We start from the raw sequence: 24,242 nt of genomic DNA, 5'->3' as shown, positions 1-24,242 counted from the left end.
AAGCTCAGAACTGCACACTAAAGCAGCACAGAATGTGAAACTTAGAAAAGCCAAAACCTGAGGCATCACTTGGAGAACAGGCCCTGGGGACTGAGGCACTGTTGGCACCCAGGCTGCAGTGCCAGCTGCTATCAGTTCCAGCATCCTGGCTGGAATTTCAGCCAGCTTGTCCCCAGGTGCTAGAGCAGCCTCCAGGATTTAATACACTGAAAACAAACAAGCCAGAGAACAGAAAAACCCCACTAACAGCAAAACCAGGCAAAAAACACCCCATTCAGCTGCAGGGGAAGCAAAGCAGGTTGTGGGTTTTTCTCTGGGAAGATGCTTCCTTCCAGGGCTGAATGTGCAGGACTTGTGTTCCAGTGGAGTTTTGTGCCTCTTCTGTGCTTGTGTCTCAAGGACAACCAGCACTGGCCCATTCCTCACCAAAAGGGGACTTGAGACAGCAGGTTAAAAAGTAAAACCAGAAATCTCAAAAACTTTTTTTTTTCATTTTGCTTTTTATTTTTTGGATTTTTATTGGGTTTTGTGGGATGGTTTTTGTGCTTGCCGTTTTTTCTTTTAAAGAGAACAACCTTCAGCTAACACCACTTATCATTCTGGCACCATCTAAAGATTTTAAAGCTATTTTAAATACACAAAAAAGGTTACAGAGATTTGGGCACACTGAAACAATCCTGAAGAGAGGATCTGCAAACAGTAGCACCACTATTAGGTACCAGTTCCTCCCATGCTCTTCAAGTAATTTATGTTGGAGAGACAGCTTTGTAAATTAGATTCATGGTCTGTTTCACTCCTATGCAAAAAAGTGGATTAAAATGTTGATCATTTTAGTCTGGGTTAAGCTGGAAACAATGATTTGGAAATGAAAATGAGGAAGTGTAATTTAACCATTCTGTACAAATCTCTCCTTTGCCATTAAGAGGAATAATACACAATTTCATTTGCACACAGATAATGCAGACAGAAATTGCAAAGTTGTGATTAACTCTGCTTTGGCAAGTCATTCAGTCCCATTACAAATGTATAAGTTTAAAAAATGTTCACTTTATAATTGGATAGCATCTCTCAAGATATAAAAATTTAATTTTATTCCAGTGCTGCTTTCAATTTCTCAGTGGACAGAGCCTGGAGGCCACATTTCATAACATGCCTTTCTGAGTCACAGCATCAAATATTTATGAAGTGTTTATTTAGAGCATTGACAAAATCCTGTAGATCACCTCTGAATCCCTAATGGAAATCCAACACCTTGGGAGCATGCAATTAATTTCAGGATTTTTTGTAAGGAGACTGCAGAATTCCTACACAGAATTCCGGGCGGGCCCAGGATAGTTATCTTTTGTAGTCTGAAAACACTGAGGGTGATTAGCACGTGTTTGCCACTGTATAACCTGAGTTTGCAGGTGTTTATCCCATTCTTTGAGGTGCTTGGATAAGAGCCAAGCAGCCTGAAGGCAGAATAAATAAGGACATTTTATGATCACACAAACCCCAGGCCTCAAGTTCCCATGTGAGAACCTGGCTCCAGAGAACCCTGGAGTGTCTGCAAACAAAACCCCAGATCACCAATACAAACCGAATCCAAGTCATAAACATAATTAATATGTTTTCAATGCCATTCATGTGATCAGATACCCAAGATACTTCAATATGGAAGCTGGTTTTTACAGATTTTCTCCATAATCAATGGAGGATCTCCATAACCTGTTGTGGATCTCCCACTCCAGAAATTCTTGGAGAGAAAAATGCCCAACTTCAGCACTTGGTGCACAGGCTGCTGTCCCAGGTACAGGAGGAAAGCCTAAGGATGGAAGAATCCTCAGATTTCTCTTCTCATTCACACCTAGGAAAAGCAGCCTAAGAGAAAAAAATCCCCTCCCATGTGTCTTAGTGGACTTTGAGACCTCTGGGACCTGAAGCTCCAAGAGAAAACAAACAAGAAACAAATCCCAGGAACAGAGTGCAGCAGGTTCAGTCTGTGTAAAACCTGCAATGCAGCTCTTTGCTGCTCCTCCTGCTTCCTCAGAGGAACTGGGGCTTAAAATCAGAGAGAAACTCTTACTAAGGGGACTGAAAACCAGCCCCAGAAAGCTGCTGGACCCTCAGCACTCTGCCCTTAAGCTCCACAGAGAAGTGGATTCCATCTCAGCTTGGGATCAGGGCATGCTGACAGCACCAGTCCATCTCAACCTGATTTATCCTGGCTGGCCTTGTTTATTGTGCTCAGCTCCAGGACAGTGGTCTCTGCTTTGGAAGGGAGCTCAGGGAGCCTGAACCTGTGAAATGGAACAAGCTCAGATCTCCAAGTCACCTGAAATCAAAGAACTGTTTTAATGATTTAAGGATTCGCTCGAGTTTATTTTTTCTGCAGCCACGTACCCACTGCACAGTGCCACAAAAATAGAAGAAGTGGAAGTGATTCCTCTCAGAGATGGGCTCTATTGTTACATAAACACTTCCATGAAATCATCATGAATCACTTGAAGGACAGTGTGATCCAGCTGTACATTATTAGTGACATTTAGTAGTAAACAACTCTGTTACCAAGCCAGGCAGAGCACAGGCAGCAGAAATATCTGAAGGTGGATGAAGTAGGATTCCAGGAAAGACCCAAATGGTCTATGTGGGCAAATCTACCCTGAGCACACAGCCTGTGTCTGCAAATGGACTGACACAAATTTCAGCCTTTCTGGTACTGATGTCTTGTTATTCTTTGCTGCTCTAAGGAGGAAAAGCAGCACTTCTTACAGCTGGGAAAAAAACCAAAATTGACTGGAATTACCCCTCAACACTCAATATTGGTATCTGCACAGACACACACCACTAGAAGTTCTGAAAATAACACCACATAGAAACCTAATTAACACCTAAATGAAACATTTGGTAGCTCAGACTTCCAATATTTCTGTGGCTCCTGTCTAAATGGAACTCGTCCATAATGAGCTCTGCACGACTCTCAGCATCATTCTGGGTGGATGTGCTCCTGATGAGGGAACTCTCTTTTCTGGAGAGCTCTCCTCTCTCTGAAAGGGATGCAACTGCTAAAACAACCCTCACCCTGCCCTGCATGCCCAGACCCACCCTCCTGTGGCTGCTGCATCACTCCAGGCTCGAGCAGGACAGTTCAAGGGCTCCCTACCCTGCTCCTCCACCAGTGGGGATGCAATTCCCCCTTCCAGGACCTGGGAGCACGCTCTCACCTTGGCAAATACACCTCCACTTTTTGCTTCTTCACAGAGTTAGCCCATTCATTAATCAAGGAGGCCTTGACCAGGGGCTCCAGTGTGGCCAGGGGAACCTCCTGCCTGGAAAGGACAATCATCATGCTGATCTCATCCCCCTCATAGGGGATTTCCAGGACCTGGTAGATCCCTCCTGCTTCGTTGGAGCCATCACTGAACTCTCCTAGAGGAGGAAAACAAAACTCCCATTAGAAATATTTTCCTTTGTCTTTTGTGTATTTACTAGATACTGGAACTTAAAATGACCCTCTTCATTGTATATAAAATTTTATACAAAATTGGTTCCTTCATCACAGAATTTCAGGCCTACATTTGATTTCTTAAAGAATACAAGCTCAAGCTATCACACTGTTTGTAGATAATCACACTTCTGGGACATAACTTTCAGTGGTTAGGCAGAGAAGAGCCTAAAATTTAAGGCTGCTGAGACTTTCAGGGAAATGGGCAGAGTTTTTTATTCAGGAGAGAGGATTTTTCAGTGATGAGACTGAGCAAAATGCTGCCAGACATGTCAGAACCCACTTGGAGCTCAAGCTCCAACTAAAAATGATCATTAGTTCTGCAGTTCAAAGAACCTCTATTATACCAGTCCAACAGTAAAGAGCAAACATTACTCATTTGAATGTTTAGCACAGCACAAGAAAAATATTTTTGTGATAAGCAGAACTAGCTCAAGAATTGCAAAGAACTTAAATCCAATGGATAAACATTCTGAAATCCACCCTGTGGCACCAAGCAAGTCATTATAAATGTTGCTACCAGTTATAATGCACACATTAGGAGGAAAAAAACAAACTCTGAGTCCCTTCTTTGGGCAAACAGCACATTAAAAATTCTAGGTGGGAGAAAAGACAACAATACAAATGGATATTACTGCAACAAACCCATTAAGTGAAGATTTAGTAGCTCTAAATTGCTGAAGGTCTAACTCACCGTAGTAGAACTCTCCCTGTTGGTACATCATTGGAATTTGCACTTCACTTTCATCATCTTTAGTGAAAGAAAAAGTTCTGGTATTTTCAGGCCTGAACTGTGACTTCCAGTTGCCTTTAAAGTAGATTGCATTGATGAGAGCCAAATGAGTTAGAGCACCAAAGTCTCTTGAAGACACAAAATCTTTGATCATACCTAAAAAGAAACCCAGCTGTCAGTCTGCGTGTCAAAGTGAGCATTAAATCCAAACTTAAGGCAGCTTGAAAAATGCAAGAAAATAAAAAGCAGTGTTAACATGTAATTTCCAATTCAGATGTTTCATTAAATCTCCAATTAAAGTGCCAGTGTTTTGTAAACCTAAATCACAGTGTAGGTGTGTAAACCCTTCCATCAAGGACATGTTAGGCAACTGTTTCTTGATCACTACTAAATGTACCCTACAAGGAAGCCACGTGGAGAAAGGGTCACATTTGGAATGTTCACCCTGCTGCTATGAAACAGTTCAGCACCTCCATCTTAAGGTCAGAACTTGTACAAACTTTGGTTCCAATCCAAAGAAGCACTTAAATGGGTGCTTGATTTAAAGGGGCTAAGAGCACCCATTGTAGCTTCACCTGGGCCAGTTCTGAAGGAGCTCCAGTGATCTTCTGTTGAATTCAAAGCCAGGACTAAGCACCAAAAATCCACATAAATTCCCAGCATTTGTTCCAGTGGCATTAGCTCTTGAAAAGCAAAAGAGGAAAACCATCTAGCATCTGCTCTATTCATGGGAGGTACAGCAGCTGAGCATGGCAGCTGCTTTGCTCCTACTCCTGAATAAGTCATTTACATCACAATGCAGTCTGGTACCTGCTGGAGCTCATCTCAAACGCCTTGGATTTCACCATAATCATTCCCAGTTTGGTAAACTGGGTGCACTGACCAGATCTGCCACTGTTCTTCAGGAATTACAGCCTCCTTCAGATGGCTTTCTTGCTCACTTCTATTTTTAGCTGACATTGCAATGCAAAGTGTTAAAATAAACACATTCCTCCATCTGATTATTACTTCTTAATCCATGGTTTAAAAAACAAATTAATTCTGCTTTCTGGAGCATATGATCCTGACTAACTGGTGTGAAATTTGTGTATCACAGGGCTGGATTTCTTCCGGGTTGCTGTTTGTACTTCATTTTATCTTGAATGTTCTAAGGAGGGAGGTGTGGCCAATACTCACTTGGAGATGGAAAAAAAAACAAAAGGAAAACTAAGAAGGAAAACATTTCCAAATTTCTATTTGGTACTCATATTTCTTTGTTTTTCCAGCCACATCTTGTTAATACATTAATGAGATGTTAAGAATTTTCCTGCCCAGAGGAACCTTTGATGGTTCTGTTTTCTGCTCTGAGCCTCCCAACATGCTGAACAGGCTGGAGCTGAAGCCTGCCTGTGCTGTGCCCCTTTCCCAAGGGGGAAATCAGAGAGAAGGGGACCAGCAGAGGGACTGGAACCATCCCAACCTGACACCAAGAGCCCCCCAGCTGCCCTGGTGGGCCCTGCTTTTCCTTTTCCCTCTGACAGACACCACATCCATGGAAACCCTCTGCAATCTGCTGCAGCACTTCCACCCAGCTATTTCCGCAGCCTGAGAGGAAGGGCAGTTTGTTAGGAACAGAATGGCTGCTGTGCTCCCTTGGAACAAGCCAGACCGCTTTCAAAAGGGAATAAAAGCATTACAGAAGGTGCTTTTCCACTTTGGAGCTGTGCTTTTCCAGAAGGAATTATGGATTAAGTGCTCAGACTTCATGGGGATGTGTTAATTCCTTCCAGGTGATTCCAATCCCTCTAAATTCCCAGTGGTACAACTGTGTCAGAGCCAGACCTCCCTGAATTACTCCCAAAATCTCAACCTTCAGAGTGGGCCAGGGGAACCAGAATGAGAACATGCTTTGATCCCCACACCAGGAGACTCCCAGATATTGGGACTCTGCATGGATCCAGGAAATGCCACCTCTCTGGGAGCTGCCAAGCCAAGCAGCATCCTGCAGCTCTCAATGTGCATATTTACAACAGTAATTTTGTGCTTAACTCCCCTGCTGCAAATTTGTGTTGTGAAACTGTTGACAGCGTTCCTAAAATCAGCTACCCTCTCAACATGCTATCTCGTTTCCTCACGCTGCAAAATATTACATTATACACTCTGATTTTGTGGTTCAAAATTAGCTTTTTATTCCCCACTATTCTATTTCTCAGTACCTTGTGAGTATGAGCTCCTCAGAGGAGGAGTGATACTCCACATACCCAAAGCACAAGCCAATAACCCCTCTGCAGGCAACTTTTCTGCCACTAGCAGTAATACTTTTGCAAAAAAAAAAAAATTAAATACTATTAAAATGCCTCACATTAAAAGAGTCTCATTCAATAAATGTTACAGATGGTAAGACCAGAGAACAAATATTCAAATAGCTGCCACATGATTAACAATGACTAATATTACTTATGACAGATCATTCCTACACAGGAAAAAATAGAAATACTAGAATTCTTCTCCTGGGAGGAGACACTTGAGTCTCAGACAGAACAGATAAAAGCCAAAGCACCAACCCAACACCACTGCACAAGTCTGGAAGCAGAAACACTTCGGGCAGGAAGTGCACAAAAGGATCACATGCACTTACTATTTGTGTGATTCTCCACCCATTTATTGATCTGAGTAGCAACAGCTGCACTTTGGCTGAAATCTACATTCTCTACTTCAGCTTTAAAGTATTTTTTCACCAGCTGCAGGAATTTGTCACTGACATGGAACCCATTCTGCACGTAGAGGGAGTTGGCGATGTCCAGCACGTAGTGACTTTCTTCAGCAGTTGCCATGTCAGAAAGCTCCTTCAGGAAGGCAAACTCTTCACCTGGGGAAGGAAAAACACCTTCAGTGGTTCAGAAAGGAAAATTATTCCATGGCTTTTCTGCTGAAAATTCACCAAAATGTTTGATGCAAAGGAAAGCCATCTTTTTTAAACAAACTTGTTCCTAAACCTGCACACACCTTCAGATCTGAAGGAATAATCTCCAAGATCTAGTACTTAGAGCCTGGTTTTTTTTACTAGGTATAATTAGTTTAATTAATGACACATATGAGTCCCACCAGAAGCAAAGCTATCAATGGAAATCTTTTCTACACCAAAAGAACAATTAAAAAATTCTTCTTACATGTTCCATTTCTAAATCTTGCCACCAGAAATTCTTAACAGAACTTTTGTTCCATCTTAAATGCCAGTTGTTTAATTGAAAAATGAACTCAAAATCTTGAAACTAAGGACCTCCACAGCCTCTTCTATGCCAGAAGCAGGTCTAGAATTTCCCAGGATCCTCAGTGGGGCAGCAGAGCATCCTTGGCAGGTAATGAGGAATCCTGAACAGGATTAAAGCAGTCTGCTTTAAAACAGGAAGCTGCACCATATGCCTAAAGGTGAAATTTTTAATTTAAAACCCAACAAAATAAACCTTAAAACTGATGGCAATGATGCACTAAGCAGAAATCATGGGAACACTTTCACTGAATGCCACTCATATCCTAGAATAGTGAGCAGCCCAGGAAAAACCAATTGCACAACTCCCTCCATTAAGCTAAGGGATAATTGATTATTGTTTTAGAGACAAAATATAGAATTCAATTGGTGCTGCAGCCTCCACAGAGAGCCATCAGCTCGGCAGTGGCTCTGACAAACACAGCTTGATGTCTGTGTTCAGAAATTCCTCCCCAAGATCCTTCCACTGAAGATTCCAAAGTCCAGCACATGGCACGAGTAAGAAATTTTATTCAGGTTTCAAAGCAGTTACTTGGATATAAATAGAAGGAATTTTGCTGAAACTACTGCTTTCCTTACCAGCTTTCACTACAATCCCTCAAAAGGATGTTCCTAAAAATCTTCCCTTTCTAGAGGCCTAGGCAAGTTTATTTTGGAGCAGAAACCAAGATGTGCTGCAGTTGTTGGAAGGGTCAGGTACCTCAGCCAGGATTTTATGTCAGCACCTCTCAGCTCATGCAGAACCCACACTTTTGAGCCTGCCCATCAAAGCCACCAAGAAATCCAGTGATTTACAACCCATGAACATCAGTAGGCTGTTCCCACCCTTGTTCCTTTTTCTCTAAGACAAAAAGAAGAAAAGGCCTCACCGTTTTTCAAGCTGTCAAAGCCCATGGAATGCCGGATTTCCTTCAAGGTGGTTCCATGGGCTCCCAGCTCCACCATGCCCATGGCTATGGCAATGCTCAGAGGGGAGAACAGGATGTTCTCATCCTCCCTGCTGGCTCGCAGCTGGTTGTAAACGTTCACAGACAGCTCAGCAATGGTTTCATCAGGAATGTTGGTCTTGAAGGCTTCGCTTTGCAAAGCGAGCAGAGACAGCAGCCCAAGGAAATACATGACTTGAGATTTTAAGGTCTGCAAGGTAAATTTGAGACAAAATAAAATTGTTGGATAATATAAAATTCAACTTGAGAGAAAGAAAAACAGTCAACTTTTTAGTTTTAACTATGGGGGAAGAACATGCCTAGAGTTCAATGCACAATGCAGTTACTGGGAGGAGACACTATTAAAACAGAAGCAATGATGTATTTTCACACAAAAGCAACCTCCTCCCTTATGTAATGGTATGTTTGTGAAATCTTCCAGCCCCAGACCAACAAAACCCTCACAGCTTCTACAGAAAAGACCCCAAAGACAGCAACCCCTTCCCTCCTTCCCTTTGGAACTGGGGCTGTTCAGCAGTGCTGACCTGGAACTGGTTTGTGTTTTTGCACTTTTCCACCAAGAAGACACAGAAATCTTCTGTTTCTTTCATTTGACCTTCTAGTAAGATGGAAGTTATTTATCTAAGTCACTTGAAGCCCCCAACATGTAAAACTTTTTCAAACACTGCCAGAGAGCTCCCCAACACCCATGACAAAGTTACTGTTCCGTGATGTTGCTCAGTTGCAAGACATGTGCTTCAAACATTGCAAGAGAGCTCCATGACAAAGTTACTGTTCCGTGATGTTGCTCAGTTGCAAGACATGTGGCAAGCAGCCAAACATTCTTTGAAAGGAAAAAATATATCAATCATGCCTTAGTTACCAAATAAACCCCTTTTGTTAGTAAATAACAGTGAGAAGTTGGGTAGCTCTGCTAGCTGGGAGTCAACCCCCGCTCAGAGGATAAAGGCACTGTACAGTGAGAAAGATCCAACAGTGGGAATAAGGAAGGAAACTAAATTTAAAAAAGGGTGATGCTTCTGACTAATCCACCCCCCAAGCTCTGCTGAAATGCTCTGGGGTAAGCAACAGTTCTCACTCTACCCCAGTTTAGCTCACACAACTACTGATAGTAGAATTCCAGCTCCTGGAGCAGGGAATGTGTAACTCCATCCTTCCATTTTTATTTCCCTTTAAACTCTCTGCTACCTTGGCATGCGACCCACTACTGCTGCAAGCCTTGGGTGAGAAACAGCAACCACCAGAGCTCCTGTTTCAGCTCCTTCCCTCTGCCTCTCTGTCTCCAAGGCAAGCAGAGCAAATCCTCCTGAAGCAGGGGGCTGGACAGGACAAGGCTCAGAGCTTTATCCACAAGTGTTTACAAGTTGTTGTGCCAGGTTGCAGGGCTCGTCAGCACAGCCCAGATTTGTGTGAATGCTGCTGCTCCACAGAATCAATTTGCATGCAGCCAGCCCAAGTGCCTCTCCTTATGCTTCCCAGCAATCCTGGGGCTGCATTACCAGGTTTTATAGACATGGCACAAAGCGAGCTTTACACAACATTTATATTCTGCATTTCATCTTCAAAGGCCTATGTAGCATTATCTAATTCACTCACACGGCGCTGAATGATCCATAATTTAAGTGTTATTACTCGCATTTTATAGCTGAGAAAATACAAAGAACAACAGGGTACACACACGTGCCTTGGCAGCCACTGGTGCCAGCACTAGTTAAGATTCCTCCTGTCCCCCAGCCTCCATCAGCCTTTTGTTCAGTCCTGAACTGAGAAAATTGAAGAGATGAGCCAGAGCAGCAATGCCACATGGTTCAGGGGAAAAGGAGAGCCTTGCCTCTCTCCCCTGCCCCTCATCTCCTTACCACATATGTAAGAAATATTCCCCTTCCTAAATTTCCAATAAATTATCTGTGGTGGCATCACTTCACTTCTGTGGATTACTTGATCAATCTTCCTCTGATTCTTGGTAAGACAGCAAAAATGTCCACTGCAGGCTCTTATTCTATTTAGGAACAGCACAGAAAATTCATAGAAGCCTAAAGCACCAGCTTTAATCCTTCTGCCTGCATGTTCCAGTGCACTGACAGAACCACCCAGCACAAAACACCAGTCTGACCATCATTATTTATTTCAGGAACACTGAGACACTATTTATAAGCCCAAACATTATCAACACGCCACAAACTTCCCCAACAAAACTGCTTAATAGCAGTACTTTTTTTTTTAACCTACCCATTTATAAATTATTGACTTAAGGATATTAGGGTTTCTGCTATAGAAAATAACTGGATTTCTCTGTGATCATGGGCATTGGAGATTTCTTTATTTAAAAGCCCTGGAGCATGCCTCTGCCAGAGTTACATAAGACTTGAGCCAGCACATCACGGTGATAGACTGAGCACAGGTATTATTCTCTTATCCTAAAAGCTGCACAAGGCAAGAAAAGCTTAACAAAGCTGCCTCACGCAGGTCTACAGTGGCACCAAAAACGGCACTCAGGAAATAGATAACCAGGAGCTCATCTTGCTTTTGTTGAGGATGAGCCCAAATTTGGGAGCTCTCCCACTCTAATCTATACAAACAAGTTGTGCAGCTCAGTGTGGATGCAATTACACAGAGAGCTGAAGCTTTCCACTCCTGGATCAAGAGCAGCTTGAGCTCACTTGGAGACCTGACGTGGTTAAAACAGATGTGAAATAATCTGCAATTTTCAGAAAGGGAAGTTCCCCAGCCTTGCAGTTGCAGAGGCATCTGCTCAGAACTCCATCACTGATCTCTGTCCTATGTACTACTGCCAGACAGGCTTAAATAATTGCACAGGGGAAGGAGGGGAGAAATTTATACATCTTAATTAAGTGTTTAACATGCAGGTCAGACTGTCTGAAAGGTAATAAAATATTAGTTATTAGACAATGCTGGAACCCCAACATTACATACAAATCAAAATCATATTTCTTTGTGACCACTCACCAAAAGCTCCTCATGTGAAGTAATTATGTTATATAACTTTTCATTATTTAGTTGGACAGAAAATAGATGGAGACAAATAAAATTTACACTGAAATGCTCTTAACAAGACAAAGTACCAAACTTATGTTTTTAACTACAAGCCAAATCCCACTGATGGCAACACAAGAGGCCGAACTGTGCAGAATAGAAGCTCCCAGTAGGAATGAATTAAACCCAAACAATTTTGATTTCCTCCCCAGCCCTCCCATATCATTTTAGTCTAGAGAGGCTTTCTAATGAAGTTCACAGTGAAGTTCCTCATACAGACACCAAGGGAAAAGGAAGATAGGGAGGCAGGAATGAACACATGGATACAGGCAGAGAATTTATCAGCTCCTTTGCTGGCAATGCTCTCCAAAGTGAAAATACAAAAATAAATGAATGAGTCCAATGCAAGGGAAGGTGCTTTAAAGCAAAGATCTGTGGGTGCTGATCAGTGGGGAGGAGGCTGTAAAACACCACAGATCAATCCTTGCCAGCCAGTGTGAAAATGGTCTCATCTCATCCATCTAATGGGAAACGTCTGTGGTAAATTCCTCAGTTCAATTCCTCTCACACTTCTGGCTCCCGCTCACACGGCTCTGCTGACAACTGGGAATCCAGCTCTTAATTATCATTCCAGCCAGAGCAGCTCCTGCTCCTCTGATCCTGCCTGGCTGCAGGCTGGATTACTTTGGGGTCTGTGCTTCCTCAGGCAGGAGGGCTGGGTTCCACCAAGAGCTGGGACTGATTCTGGAGCAGCATCTTCCTTCTCAGCAATCTCCCTCCAGTCAGAGCCCACACCCTGGATTGTCACTGCAGCAGCACTGAGAGCATCTTTAAATTGCCTGGACCCCACTCACAAACGCACTTCAAGTGAAGCAAATGAAGCTGAACATTATGTAATGCACATCCAGGAACTTAAACAGTCCCTAGGAGTATCATCAAAATTTTAGTCAGTCTTTTCTGTCTTCCTCAGACATCCCCAGTACAGTCTGTCACTGCTGATCTGCATCAATGCAATCTGGTTAAATAATCCTGCAGCAGTGGGAAAGGAGTCAATGTCCCCACTGAACAATGTTTAAAAATCAACAATCATCAGTTTCAAATGTTACTGTGTATGTTTTGCTTTCACTGGCTAAATACAAGAATTTTTAAAAAAGCTGTTAAAAATGTGTGCACTCCTCAGCCATACAGTAATTAAAGCCAAAGTTATGAACTTCTCATTTGAGGGTGTGTCAGACAGATTCTGAGTTTTGTTTGATTTCAGTAATTGATGTACAAACACCTTTCTCCTACCAGGCAATCAAGGAATCAGTGCAAACAATTTCTCCTTGCTACAGCCTCTTCTAGAAAATCAGTTGTGTATCACAAATCCTCACTTGCTACAGAGGTTTGTCAGAGCATATCAGTTTTGTTCTGGCTTGCAACTGTTCTCAGGGGAAAAAAGCAGTGATGGAACACTAAAACAAACAAAATTCCAGATCTCCATCCTTCAACAGGTACTGGCATTGAGGTCAGACCTGGTTCAATTCCCAGGAAACTTTTTAATTCAGCATTTCAGAAAACACCTGCAAAGATATCACCAGCCCCAAAAGTCAGCCCAGCACATTTCCCCAAGTGGCCACAACCAGCTCAGGGCTGCTGCTCGCCTGCCCTGGGGCCAGCCCAGATGTGCATGGGCACAAGGGACACCCATCCTTGTGATGGCTGAGGAAAAACATCCATCTGATAAATACAGGACTGCTTCTCCAGCTCCTGCCTCTCCCCGGCATAAGGCTGGGATGACTAAGAGGAAGCAGAACAAATTCGCCCCCTCACACCCACAAACTCTGAACTATTCGGTTCCAGTAAAATGCAGAAGGGGCAGGCGCTCTCTGTAAGCTGAGATATTTTGAGATATCCTATCAACAAACTCCAAGTGAGTTCACAGACATGAGGTACCACGGATTTTGAAACAGCGAGACCTGGACTCGGCGTAGGAAGGTGCCAAAAATTCAATTAAGGGTTGAAATCTAGTAGCTTGTACTTGTCAGACAGGTTGAAAAAATGGGTTATAATTTCCTTTTCTTTTACACCTTTACAGAGGGTTTTATAAAGAAACTAATTTATGGTTTTAAAAACCTACAAAATAAAGCTGTGATACATTGCCTTGATTCCTCAGCACACAGAGACTAAACTAAGATTAGTTGCCTTCAAGATTACTCTTGGCTACCTGCAAGCTAAACACCAAAGGTGTGGGAAGTACAAATGAGAAAAACTGCTGATTCCTGATCAGCGTGTTAAAAAAAAAACCCTGGGAGGAAAACAAGTGTGGTAACAGCACTGATTACATTGTCTCCTGCAAAGAGCAGCTGCAGGAGCAGACAGAAGTCTGGCAGAACAATTTGATAAAGCAACAGACGGATTTGCTCAGGGAACAAGACCTGCTGGGTCAGGGGAAAAACCCACTGTGGATGCAGGCAGGAACTGGGGGATTCTCCTTCCCTCAGACCCAACCAGAACAGTGCCATGCTTGTGGCAGGTGAATCATGGAAGGATGTGAGTTTGGTGCAATTCAGCCACTACTGCTTTGCCAGTTGTTAAATATGACAATTGCTGCAGGCAACTTTACTCTGAATGATTTCTTGTTGGCAATCACATCTACCAATAAATACCAGAGAGAGGCACCACCTAACCAATAATAACAGCTTGGAAAATGAACAGAGCTTAGACAATGAACCCAAGTTCCCCTCACGAAGAACCCCTGAGCCCCAGCCCAGCCCAGGGGATGCAGGAGCAGTGGGTGAGAGCCTCAGCTGTTCCCCAGACCAGGGATGGTTGTCATGGCTACCCTGAAGGATGTGCAGAGGAGGCTCCCAGAGATGTCCATGATTTGCTCCCAGCTAGTTCAGGCTTGCCTCAGGCCCTACAACAACAGGGGAATGTGGCTGCTGCCACAAACCTCGAGCTGCTTACAAACCCACCTGATCCACTGCAGAGCAACACAAGAATGGCCTTTTCAGTCCCTTCTGCTTTGTCCGGCAATACAACCTCCCAGATTTTTATTTGAAGACTGGGGAAAAATTGCACCTCCAGCCAGCACCACTGGAGCAAAAGCATTCTCACCTCCAGAACCTCGTGGTTTTACCACAACAAACCCCCACAGAAGTAACGTGACATTTGTCCCATCAGCTGCTCACTGTGCTCATCTCCCTTTTCCTCCCCAGAACTCAGCCCCTCTCTCCCTCCAGCACAGGAACTATGAAATAAAGCTCAAACCTGAGCTGGCTCCACCTCAGAAGTAATTTTTCCACAGCCAGGACAACAGGCAGGTGTGCAGGGGATAGCAGTGCAAGAATCAAACATCCTGCTGGGATCCACAGTGCTCACCCAGCTCACTGGGATGTGCTCACACGTGGGGCTGCACACAGAGCCTGCCTGGGGATGACACCAGCAAATCAAATAAATCAAACACCAACCCTCACAGCACCACACACACAACTCAGGAGGTGCTGCTGCTTAGAACCAGCAGAGTACAGCCAAGGAAATGGGAAAATAACTAAATAGCCATTAAATGCCTCAAGCTACAACTTAATAGATAACCAACTGGCTATTGAGGACAGTGCAGGCAGCACAGGAAGGGATCTACAAAGCACTTTGGGGATCAGCAGTGCAGTCCCTGGAAGTGGTGACAAGCCTGGGAAATTCTGCATTCCTTGGACAGCAGGCAGGCACATCACTGCTCGCTGTGACATGTGTTCCATTTAGCCAGCAAGGCAGCTCCTTCTTGTTAGGGGATAGACTTACATTTTCTCTGCTGCAAAAGAATGTTTATCCCTGAAAAATGTTTACCCTTAGCCTATGTGAGCATCTGACCTTGTCAAGCAGGGACTCTACAGACACATGTGGAACCACTGAGTTGGAATCAGTTTGTCCAGTGCAATGACATCTCTATCTGAATCTGCACAAACATTTATTAATAAGTTAAGGGATTTTGTCACCATCTGTCAATTATGGTGTCATTGCCTTCTGGAGGAGGAAACCTTGAGGTTAATTTCATTAGAGAGCAGCACAATAATGATATAGGAAATAGTGGGGTGTTTAAAACTCCAGTATAGAGTGACTAAGACAAGGAACAGGCATTCCATAGAAGTGTTTGGACCACACTAAAACCTTACTCTCCAACACACAGCCAAGTCATGCCCTTCAGGATTCTTTATTCCTGCTTTTTAAGTGACCCCATGGCACCAGGAGCATTGAGAAAACCTGAAAGGCAAATGCTACACTGAAGAATTTCATATTGACAATTTTTTTCCATTGAATCCCAAATGTTTTTAAACTTTCATGGAGCTTGGCACTGACTCACTAACCTGCTGAGGCAATTATGCAAGCCAAAGTTGTCTTAATTGCGCTTCCTCAAGCATATTCCCTCAGCTCTAATTAAAAAATAAAAAGAGATGCTGAGAAGCCATGTCCAAAATACTTAAATTTGAATAGCCTAAAGCGAACATCTAAATACATGTCTAGACAATTAAAAAAGGTGGTCTTGTTTCCAAATCCACTGCTCTAAGGCCTGCAATTGGGAGGACTCATATGCAATTTCTCTGTTTGTTTCTTCTGTCTAAGAGAAACAAATTTTTAGAAATACTTTGGCAGAATGCCTTATTTTTGACAGCTCCAGTGTGCCCCACAAAGTAAGAGCTATAAATAAGAAAACGCAAAACCCACAAGCTCTGAGAAGGAGAAAATTTGAAGCATTATGGAACTTGGGGATTCTAAAAGGTTCAGAACTGGGGGAGTGCCTGTGGCTCATCTGACAAAGCCAACACAGTCTGACTGGGGAGAGCTTCAGGCTTGAGAGGGAAATACTACACAGGATCTGCTTCCAGCAGCCCAAAAGGGGGTTCACCTGGCAAATTCCACAGAATTATCTTAGTTAGGCACAGCCTGCTTGGTTGTGGTGGTTTCAGCACCCATTCCTGCCCCGGTGAGGGCTGTCAGTCCTGCACAGCTCTCTGAGCGAGGTCTCTGGCACATTGGTCTGGGGGTGAAGATGCTGACCTCACTGCTGGAAGGAGGGACAGTGCCCAGACACAGGAGTGGCTCTCAGAGGCTCTCCAGAACCAATTCTGCCACACTCTACAACGTGTGACTCTGCAATGACTTGACTTTTCAGTGAAAAGGCCAATGCAGTACTCCACTCAGGGTGCAGCCATCCAGGGAAGATGCCCCAAAAGAGACAGCAGCATTCCTTTTCCTCCCTCAGATTTCTTTAGGGCTATCTGGGAAAGGAAGGGCGAGATCTAATTCTGTAATAGTCTCTTCCCATCAGAAGCAGCAGGGATAGAACACTGCAATCAGTTATTTTAGACACAAGAACAACTCCTTGCCTGCTCTTGCACGTACCACAAATTTCCTTCCTTGCAGTAAGTCCCATTTCTGTTATTTTCCTGTGAAACTCAGCTGATCATCAAGCTCCCACTATAATTTAATTAAAAGGGCAGTAGCTAAGTTTCACCATATGCAACTGCCAGATGCAATCAATGCAGTTGGAGTCTAAAGGCGAGATCCCTGCATGTACTGGAGTGTACTTTTATAAGTGATGAAAGCTGTCACTTATGTCACCGATATTGCTGTAATGCATGGTGATATTACAGCTTCAGCAGCACCAAAACGTATTAATAATACATCCTGTGGAAGCATTTACAGCAAGTGAGCTTGGAATGCAGTGTTTCAAGCATTTTTCTTGCAACTGCCTATTTATACATAAAGTCACTTCAGATACATTACATTAGCCTGTGTACTTTGCCTGGCATTATACAAGCTCTCACAGCCAATTTTAAACCTTCCAAAGTAGGAGGACTAAAAGACACAACTAATTAAGGAGAAACAAAAACAGAACAGGAACCCTTCACTACTTAGGGTTGCTGGAATAGGGAACACTGCAGGAGAAGCACCTAGAAATTGTGCATCTCTGGAGGAGATTTTGCTGAATGTCTTTTAAAAGCCCATCAACCAACTCAGGAAAGTTTTCAAATATGCTTAAAAAACCACAATGAACAATGACAATCTTTAAATCATCCCAGAATAACTAAATTTAAAAAGTACACTGTGTGAAACACCATTTCAAAAGATCAAAGCAGAAGTTAATTCTTCCTTACCTTGTCCAGCTCCCTTCACAAGGACTTCAGAAGAAAAGAGATCAGGCTATGGTATAGCTATGTCAAGATGATGAAGAAAGTTAATTAAAATGCATCAGGATTTCAGAAGAGGAGTCTGCAGTGCATGAACTGAAAGCAAGTGTGACATACAAACCAGCTTGTTTTCCTACAAAATAATATTGGCTGCAGCCTTGCAATCAACACCGGGCTCCATTTACATTTAAGTAACGTCCCTCTTGCCAGGAGAGTTATTATTCACTTCTGTTAACACTTCTGAGATCAGAATTACTTTCTTACAGTACAGTAATAAGGCAGAGATTGCTTTAGAAAAAAAACAACCCAAAACAATTAACCCCAGCATTCAAGTAGATGTTATACCCTGATTAATTACCAGCAGCAATTCATCATAACCTAGGAAAGGGCCCAGGAAAGCCCAGGTTTAAAACCAGCTGAAAGAGCTGTCTTAGCAAATGTGCCCAGCCTGACCAGCAGAGCCATGGCTAAGGCACAAAATGAGAATGGAAAAAGGCTCTAAACATTTTTTTTTTTTCTGTGCTAGCTCTAAAGGTCTAGCACAAAGTCTTCGGAGACAAAAGAGTGAGAAAGAAGAGTCACTCAGAGGGGGTTCAGTTCTGAACCAGCAGAATGGAGTGACAGAGCAAGGACATTTCAGCAAAATCAGGAACTGAGGGAGAAATTCAGCATTAAGGCTCTCCAAATATTTCTCTAACATAGCAGAATAACATCTGTTACAAAGTACAGACTTTTTTTTTTTTCCTAAAAACTACAGAATAATCTTGATGCCAAATTCAGCCAGTAGCAGGATTTTTTCACTGTGTATTTTTCACAGTGGAAAACCTCAACAAGGCATTCCATGAGAATTTCTTTTTGATCTGAAAGATGTTGATCACTGATCTTCCCAAAGGAGTGAGAAGCATGGGAATTCCACATGGAGAAGAAAATTAAACTCTTCTTTCCTCCCACCCTAAGGCCATTTCCAATTCTTGCCTCTAAGGCCTCAGCATCATTGCTATTTACTTTGCTGGTATTTTTCATACATTCTCAAATATTCTCAATTGTGTCTCTTTATCTCCATGGTTTCTAGAACTCCACAATTCTGGTTTTTTTATTGCTTGCACTTGAGAGCAGCTCTGCAAATACCTAAAAAAAGCAAGCAACCAGGACATCTGCCCATTACAGACAAGACTCCAGACACCAGTAGAGAGAAGTCAGATTTAGACAGGAGGAATGAACCACCCAGCATGGCACAGTGGCCAGAAATGCCACTGAAATCCTCAAGCTTTTATCTCAAATCATCATTCACATCCTTCCTCCCTCTTGTTTCTTCACAAGCATCCATGAACTTACCAACTCAAGGAAAAAAAACCCAAAAGCCAACAAATGGGACAGGAGCAGCCTCATGCTGCTCCAGCTGGGAGAGCTGGCAGGGCATGAAAACAAGAAGCTTTGGTGCCCTGCATGTGCTTCTGAATTGTTCAGAGAGAATATCTGGAACAACAGCAGCTTTAAGGGATAAACTGGAAAGTTAGGAATAGAAAGGCAGGGAGGAAAAGCTACTTCCTGCTGTTCAGGCATCTTATCCACAACAGAAGATACACAACCACCAAATGTTTTTTACTCTGACTGAAAAAAAAAACTCAGCCTCATTTTACTAGGGGGAATAAAATATTCACATTTTTGTTCTGATAGTTTCATTTATCCTGGCCTTGGAGGCTTGTGGCTATTGAAACATCACTCTTGGCCCACCATGGACAGAACAGCTCAGCTCAGAGTCCAGCACTCAAGCTGTGCCTGGAAGGTGGATCTGGCCTTGGAGCTCAATTCTGTGCTCACCGTTCAAGCCTCATTGGTTTGTGTTTATGGGAACTGATGCTGTTCCAAGTACCCACTCCATGATGAGCCATTTAAACACCACATGCAGGGAGCTGAATTTGTCTTAATCCTGCTTATTCTCCCACACAGAGGAGTTTGCATCATGTTAGACCTGACTGTAAACGCTGCAGCAATTCCCATGAACAAGAGCAATCACAAAGCACTGGAGGAACAGACCACTTGTGCTGTGCTCTGCTGGCTCACATCTACACACCCTCCCTGAGGCTCCAGGAACACACTCGTGCTGTGCTGTTCTCAGGATCTCTGGGGTTGTTTTTTGGTTGGGTGGTTTTGTTTTGGTTTTGTTTTCTGTTCAGATTTTTATAATTTGAAAACTACAATACCTTAAAGAAAGGAATTGAATCATTTCCAACACCCAGAATGAAAACTGAAGGTTGAAACCTCATTGTCTCCCCTCCCCAAAACAAACTGCCTTTTTTCCAGCAAGTCTCAGATGTTTTCTTATGGCAAGTTCATATTAATTCTACCTCGTGCTAGAAAGACTCTGACACTACTCCCAGCTTTTGTATGACGAGCTATGATTCATGTGCATCCAGTATTCTCCATTGGTGGGTAACACACACACTTATTTAAAATGAGGTTAATCTTTTTAATTAGCGTGGCTTTCAAAACTAAGTAGGTTAACCTGAATTCTTGTGCCTATATAAGAGAGTCCAAACTTCAAGCTTTACATGAGTTATCTGATTTTTATGTCTAAATTAAGTTGTCAAATAGGCATGGTGGACAGCTGCACCTCAAAGCAAGGAATTCAGACCCAGTTTGTGCCAAGCAGTTCCATCAATATGGTCACAGAAGACAAAATGTTTTAGTTTTCAGTCATTCTGCCTCAGCACCAAGGCAACATTAGGCAGAATGCCTCGCCTCACACAGACCTCCTAGGGCTGGTGCAGCTGGGTGAGAAGCAGTGCCCAAATTACACACATTTCTTTAGTTAGTCACCACAGGACAGTTATTCCACTGGATCCAAATACACCCCCAGGTGTAAATGGGCAACAGCTCATCTCTCACTGCACCAGGACTCTGCTAATCCTCCAGGCAGCACACAGACATCAGCTGGGCACCTTGTGGACTCTGCAGCACAGCCACCTCCTCATCAAAGTTTATACTGGGACACATGAGACACTAAAATCACAGCTGGCCTCCTTCAGAGCATGGAATCATCCACCTGAAGTTACTTATAGGTTGATTTCTTCTTTGTTCAAATTCTTCCATGGCAGAATATACAGAATTGTACTACCTTGGAGTGAAGAATAACACTGAGTTTTGTTGTTTGAAGCAGTGAAGTGCCTGTGTAGAGGTGACAGCAGTTCCACTGCATCCAGTGTCCAAACCTGTGGACATTCAGTGCCATGAATTTCTGCACTCAAAGAGCAACCAGCTGAGACATCAGTGCTTGTTTCCATAAAAATACAGGGAAGCCAACAGCAAAGACATCCAGCCTTCACCAGGAGCCATCTCTTTTCCATCTCCCAAGGCCCACAGTAACAAAGGCTGCTAATAATGAACCAGAAGTTCACCACATTTTCCCCCAATGCTACATTAAAAAGATTGACTTTAAACAGTCTAGACTTCACCACCCAGAGCTGTAATATTTGTGTGCTTACTGTGGCTCCCAAATACAACATTAGTGATGTCACACACAGCCACGCACTTGCCCAGGCAAGACTCGAGTTTATGTCTCTATAGAGCCAGAAATTAATAGCCTAACACTTGTTTTCCCATGATTCAGAAGTTTTCAGGAATTGTTACAATGCACTAGGAGGAGCAATGAAAGGCCAAGTAAAAAAAACGGATTAAGAAAACTCTTAGTACAGCAAGACTTGAAAACACACTTATCACAGCTGTAATTACAAGCCTGAATGGCCACAGCTGATCCCTAACCTCAAACACTTCTGCACTCCCATTCAGCGAGTTTGCATTAGGGAAAAAATCTTTACTGGGGCCCTATTAAACAAACATTTCCTTGTTCTCATTTTAAAGGTCCTACTCGTTTAACCTGTCTTATACAGAAAGAGTCAAACCATGACATTACAAAATTAGAGCTTAACTACCTCAAAGTCCTCAGGTTGTTCAGATATTCAGAGGTCTTTTTGCTGAATTGTTTCAGGGACAGATATTTACCTCCTATTTGACACTGGCAACTCCCTACTCACTCCCTCCAGGAACTGCTGAGATTACTTTATCCAGAAACCCAGACTAGAAATTTTGCTCTGTAATGCCCTGATCAAACTGGGGATTTCGCAGTGTATTTATTTGGTTTATGATACTGTCAAAGAGGTCAAAGTGGTTACTGTGGGGAAAAAAGCTTACATTTGGCAGGCACTCAAGCAGTGCCTTTCAAAAAACAGGAGTATTCCCTGTGCCTAAGGAATTTTCCCCTAGGATTGAGTGTGACATAGCCTGGCTGCAAATTCTTTAGGGCGGGTGTTTATTTTTTAATTGGACTAACAATGATGCCAGCTGAGGTAGCCAAGTATGAAATTAATATGGATTTAAAAGCTCAAACTTGGCCAGTTTGGGGATGTTTTATTTCAGTCTTTCTCTTTGATATCAATCATGTAGGGAAAAGAAAAAAGGCATTAAAATATTGTTCTGATTGCAGAACACAGTAGGCACAGTGGATGGGACAAACTAGACACAATACATCAGGCTCAAACAACAGAATTTTGGTGGCAAACACAAGAAAGCTCTGGAAGGGATTTCCTTGGGGGGGGGGTCTCTACCCATATCCACTACATGCCATGAGTTTGGGTCAATGATTTTGGAATTCTTGGCCAAAGCAGGCCAGCATGGTTCAAACCTCTGTTCTGTGTCAGGGGTGGGAACACAGAAATCATCCCAGGTTTAGGAGTTTTATGGCTGGCACAGAAACCTCCTCAGGACCCCAGTTCTGTTCACTGTGGAGCTCTGATTTTATTTAAAAAACCTGAAAAATTAGAATTATTTTCCCTTGGCTAAAACTAACATGACAAAAATAATTTGAGCTGCTCAGAAAATGTTGTGTGTTTAGCTGCTTGATCCGTAAGTGGAAAAAAGCTAATTACACAACCCATTTAGGCATTTAATGTCCCAGGGCCAAGTCACTCTATGGCCACAGAAAGCATTAATAAACATGGCTTATCTCACTTTATGAAAGTTGTGATTACCATTTTTCAATAACTGCAGCTATCAGCAGCATTTCACCTCTCCTACCTTATGAAACTGAACCCAAACAGCAAAACCTATTTGAATTCAGCTCAGATGTGAATTTATTGGGAATATGTTCTCTTTTTGCTCCTGTGTAAAATGTTAAAATTCAGGGCTGGATTTCTCAAAGTGCAGCACATCAGGGCTCAGCTGGGAACAAACAGGAGCAGCCAAGCACATGAGATCAAATAAGCCTCTAGTTTGATGCCTAAATGGAAAATAAATATTCAAGGGTAAAAAAAAAAAAAAAAAAGAGAACACAAAATAAGCCTGCCTGTTCATTTTCACAATTGTTACATTGGTAGAAATGGTCCACGTTGCATTTCAGCTACAGAACAAACAAGAAATATTTCGGAAGTTTCCTCAATGGAATAAAAATCATCATAGTACTATGTAGTTACAGTCCAAATCCCATTAGCATCAATGGCAAGACTTTATAATATTATGCATATATGACATTATTACATAACATATATATGCTTTAAGTCGTATATGGGTTATTGATATCCCACTTTTGAAATGTCACCAAGCTGTTGGCTCCCATTCAATACCAACCAACTGCCTCTTCCTTGTTCTGAAGGCAGACAAAATAATTTTAAGTTGGTAGCAAACCCTCACATTTCAATAATGAGTCAAAGTGAAGACATTCCCAAAAAGAAAACAAAATTAGTAACTTTTCATGCCACAGAGACACAATGGTTACAGTATAATGTAGCACACAGGTGAGCTTTATGAATTATGTGATAAATTATCTTCAAATGTACATATTTCAACTGTATATATATATATATATAAATATATATATATACATGATCAGCCTTTTATATGCTTAGTTTGATACAAAAACATGCTGGGTAATACAGGAAGGTCTAAATACCAACTTACCTTGTAATCCCTGTTTGCATTACCAAATTATGACAGGAATTTTAAAAGAATTTTTACCACTGCTAAGACCACCATGCCAGCTCCTTTTCCTAGAAACTTCCAAAACTTAAGAGTGGCTCATCCAATGTATGCACACAAGATTAGCTCGAGGTTAAGTCTTATGATTCTAAAAGGTTTTCAAAAATATTCAGATTTTTATCAAACTCAAGAAAGAGATCCTATACCCACAGGAACCTTAGTCTCAGATCTCAGGTGAATCCATTTCAGAATCTACACTACTCAGGCCCAGAAATATTCCAAACCAAATAAAAAAAGAAAAAAAGAACTAACAAGAAAAAAAATAAGCAATTTCCCTAAGCATTTCCATAGCTTGCATAAAGACATCAATTACCATAGCTTGTCTTCTAAATTAATGATTCACAGTGATGGATTATTCATGCAAGTCGGCCAGCTGAACATTATACTTTGACTCTGGGGAGAAAGTATAGCATGTCTTAATTAACTAGATTTTGTATATGCCAAAAGATACGCAGGAAAACTTTATTTCTCTAGTCAAGCAGGTAAAATGTGAGCAAACAAAACTGATGGTAATCAAAATATGTAAAAATCTTCAATAGTCTCAGAATCCACATTTAAAGTGAACTAGCAAGAGCACATTGCCTCAAGTGAGCTCTGTAAAACAGATCCAAATTGCCATTTTGTTGAATGAACTGACTTT

At 42.3% G+C, this 24,242-nt stretch overlaps 1 protein-coding gene across 3 annotated transcripts in view; it reads right to left on the bottom strand.

The window, feature by feature from the left end:
* The window catches only part of SERPINI1 (serpin family I member 1), a 44,552-nt gene that overhangs the window by 12,439 nt on the left and 7,871 nt on the right, over nt 1-24,242 (bottom strand). Inside the window, exons 2-5 of one of the 3 annotated variants that reach the window (XM_039713364.1) lie at nt 8,334-8,601; nt 6,835-7,083; nt 4,179-4,373; nt 3,204-3,408 (exon numbers count right to left, since the gene is read on the bottom strand). In XM_039713364.1, the coding sequence (XP_039569298.1) occupies nt 3,204-3,408; nt 4,179-4,373; nt 6,835-7,083; nt 8,334-8,601 (917 nt within the window). The remainder of the gene's footprint in view (nt 1-3,203; nt 3,409-4,178; nt 4,374-6,834; nt 7,084-8,333; nt 8,602-24,242) is intronic. The other 2 variants (XM_039713365.1, XM_039713366.1) reach the window with 2 other exon arrangements.

This window comes from Passer montanus, unplaced genomic scaffold, assembly GCF_014805655.1.
Source record: "Passer montanus isolate IOZ18808 unplaced genomic scaffold, ASM1480565v1 scaffold29, whole genome shotgun sequence".
Lineage (NCBI taxonomy): Eukaryota > Metazoa > Chordata > Aves > Passeriformes > Passeridae > Passer > Passer montanus.
Note: the sequence above shows the minus strand (reverse complement) of the source record. Positions and strands in the feature narration are given on the sequence as shown.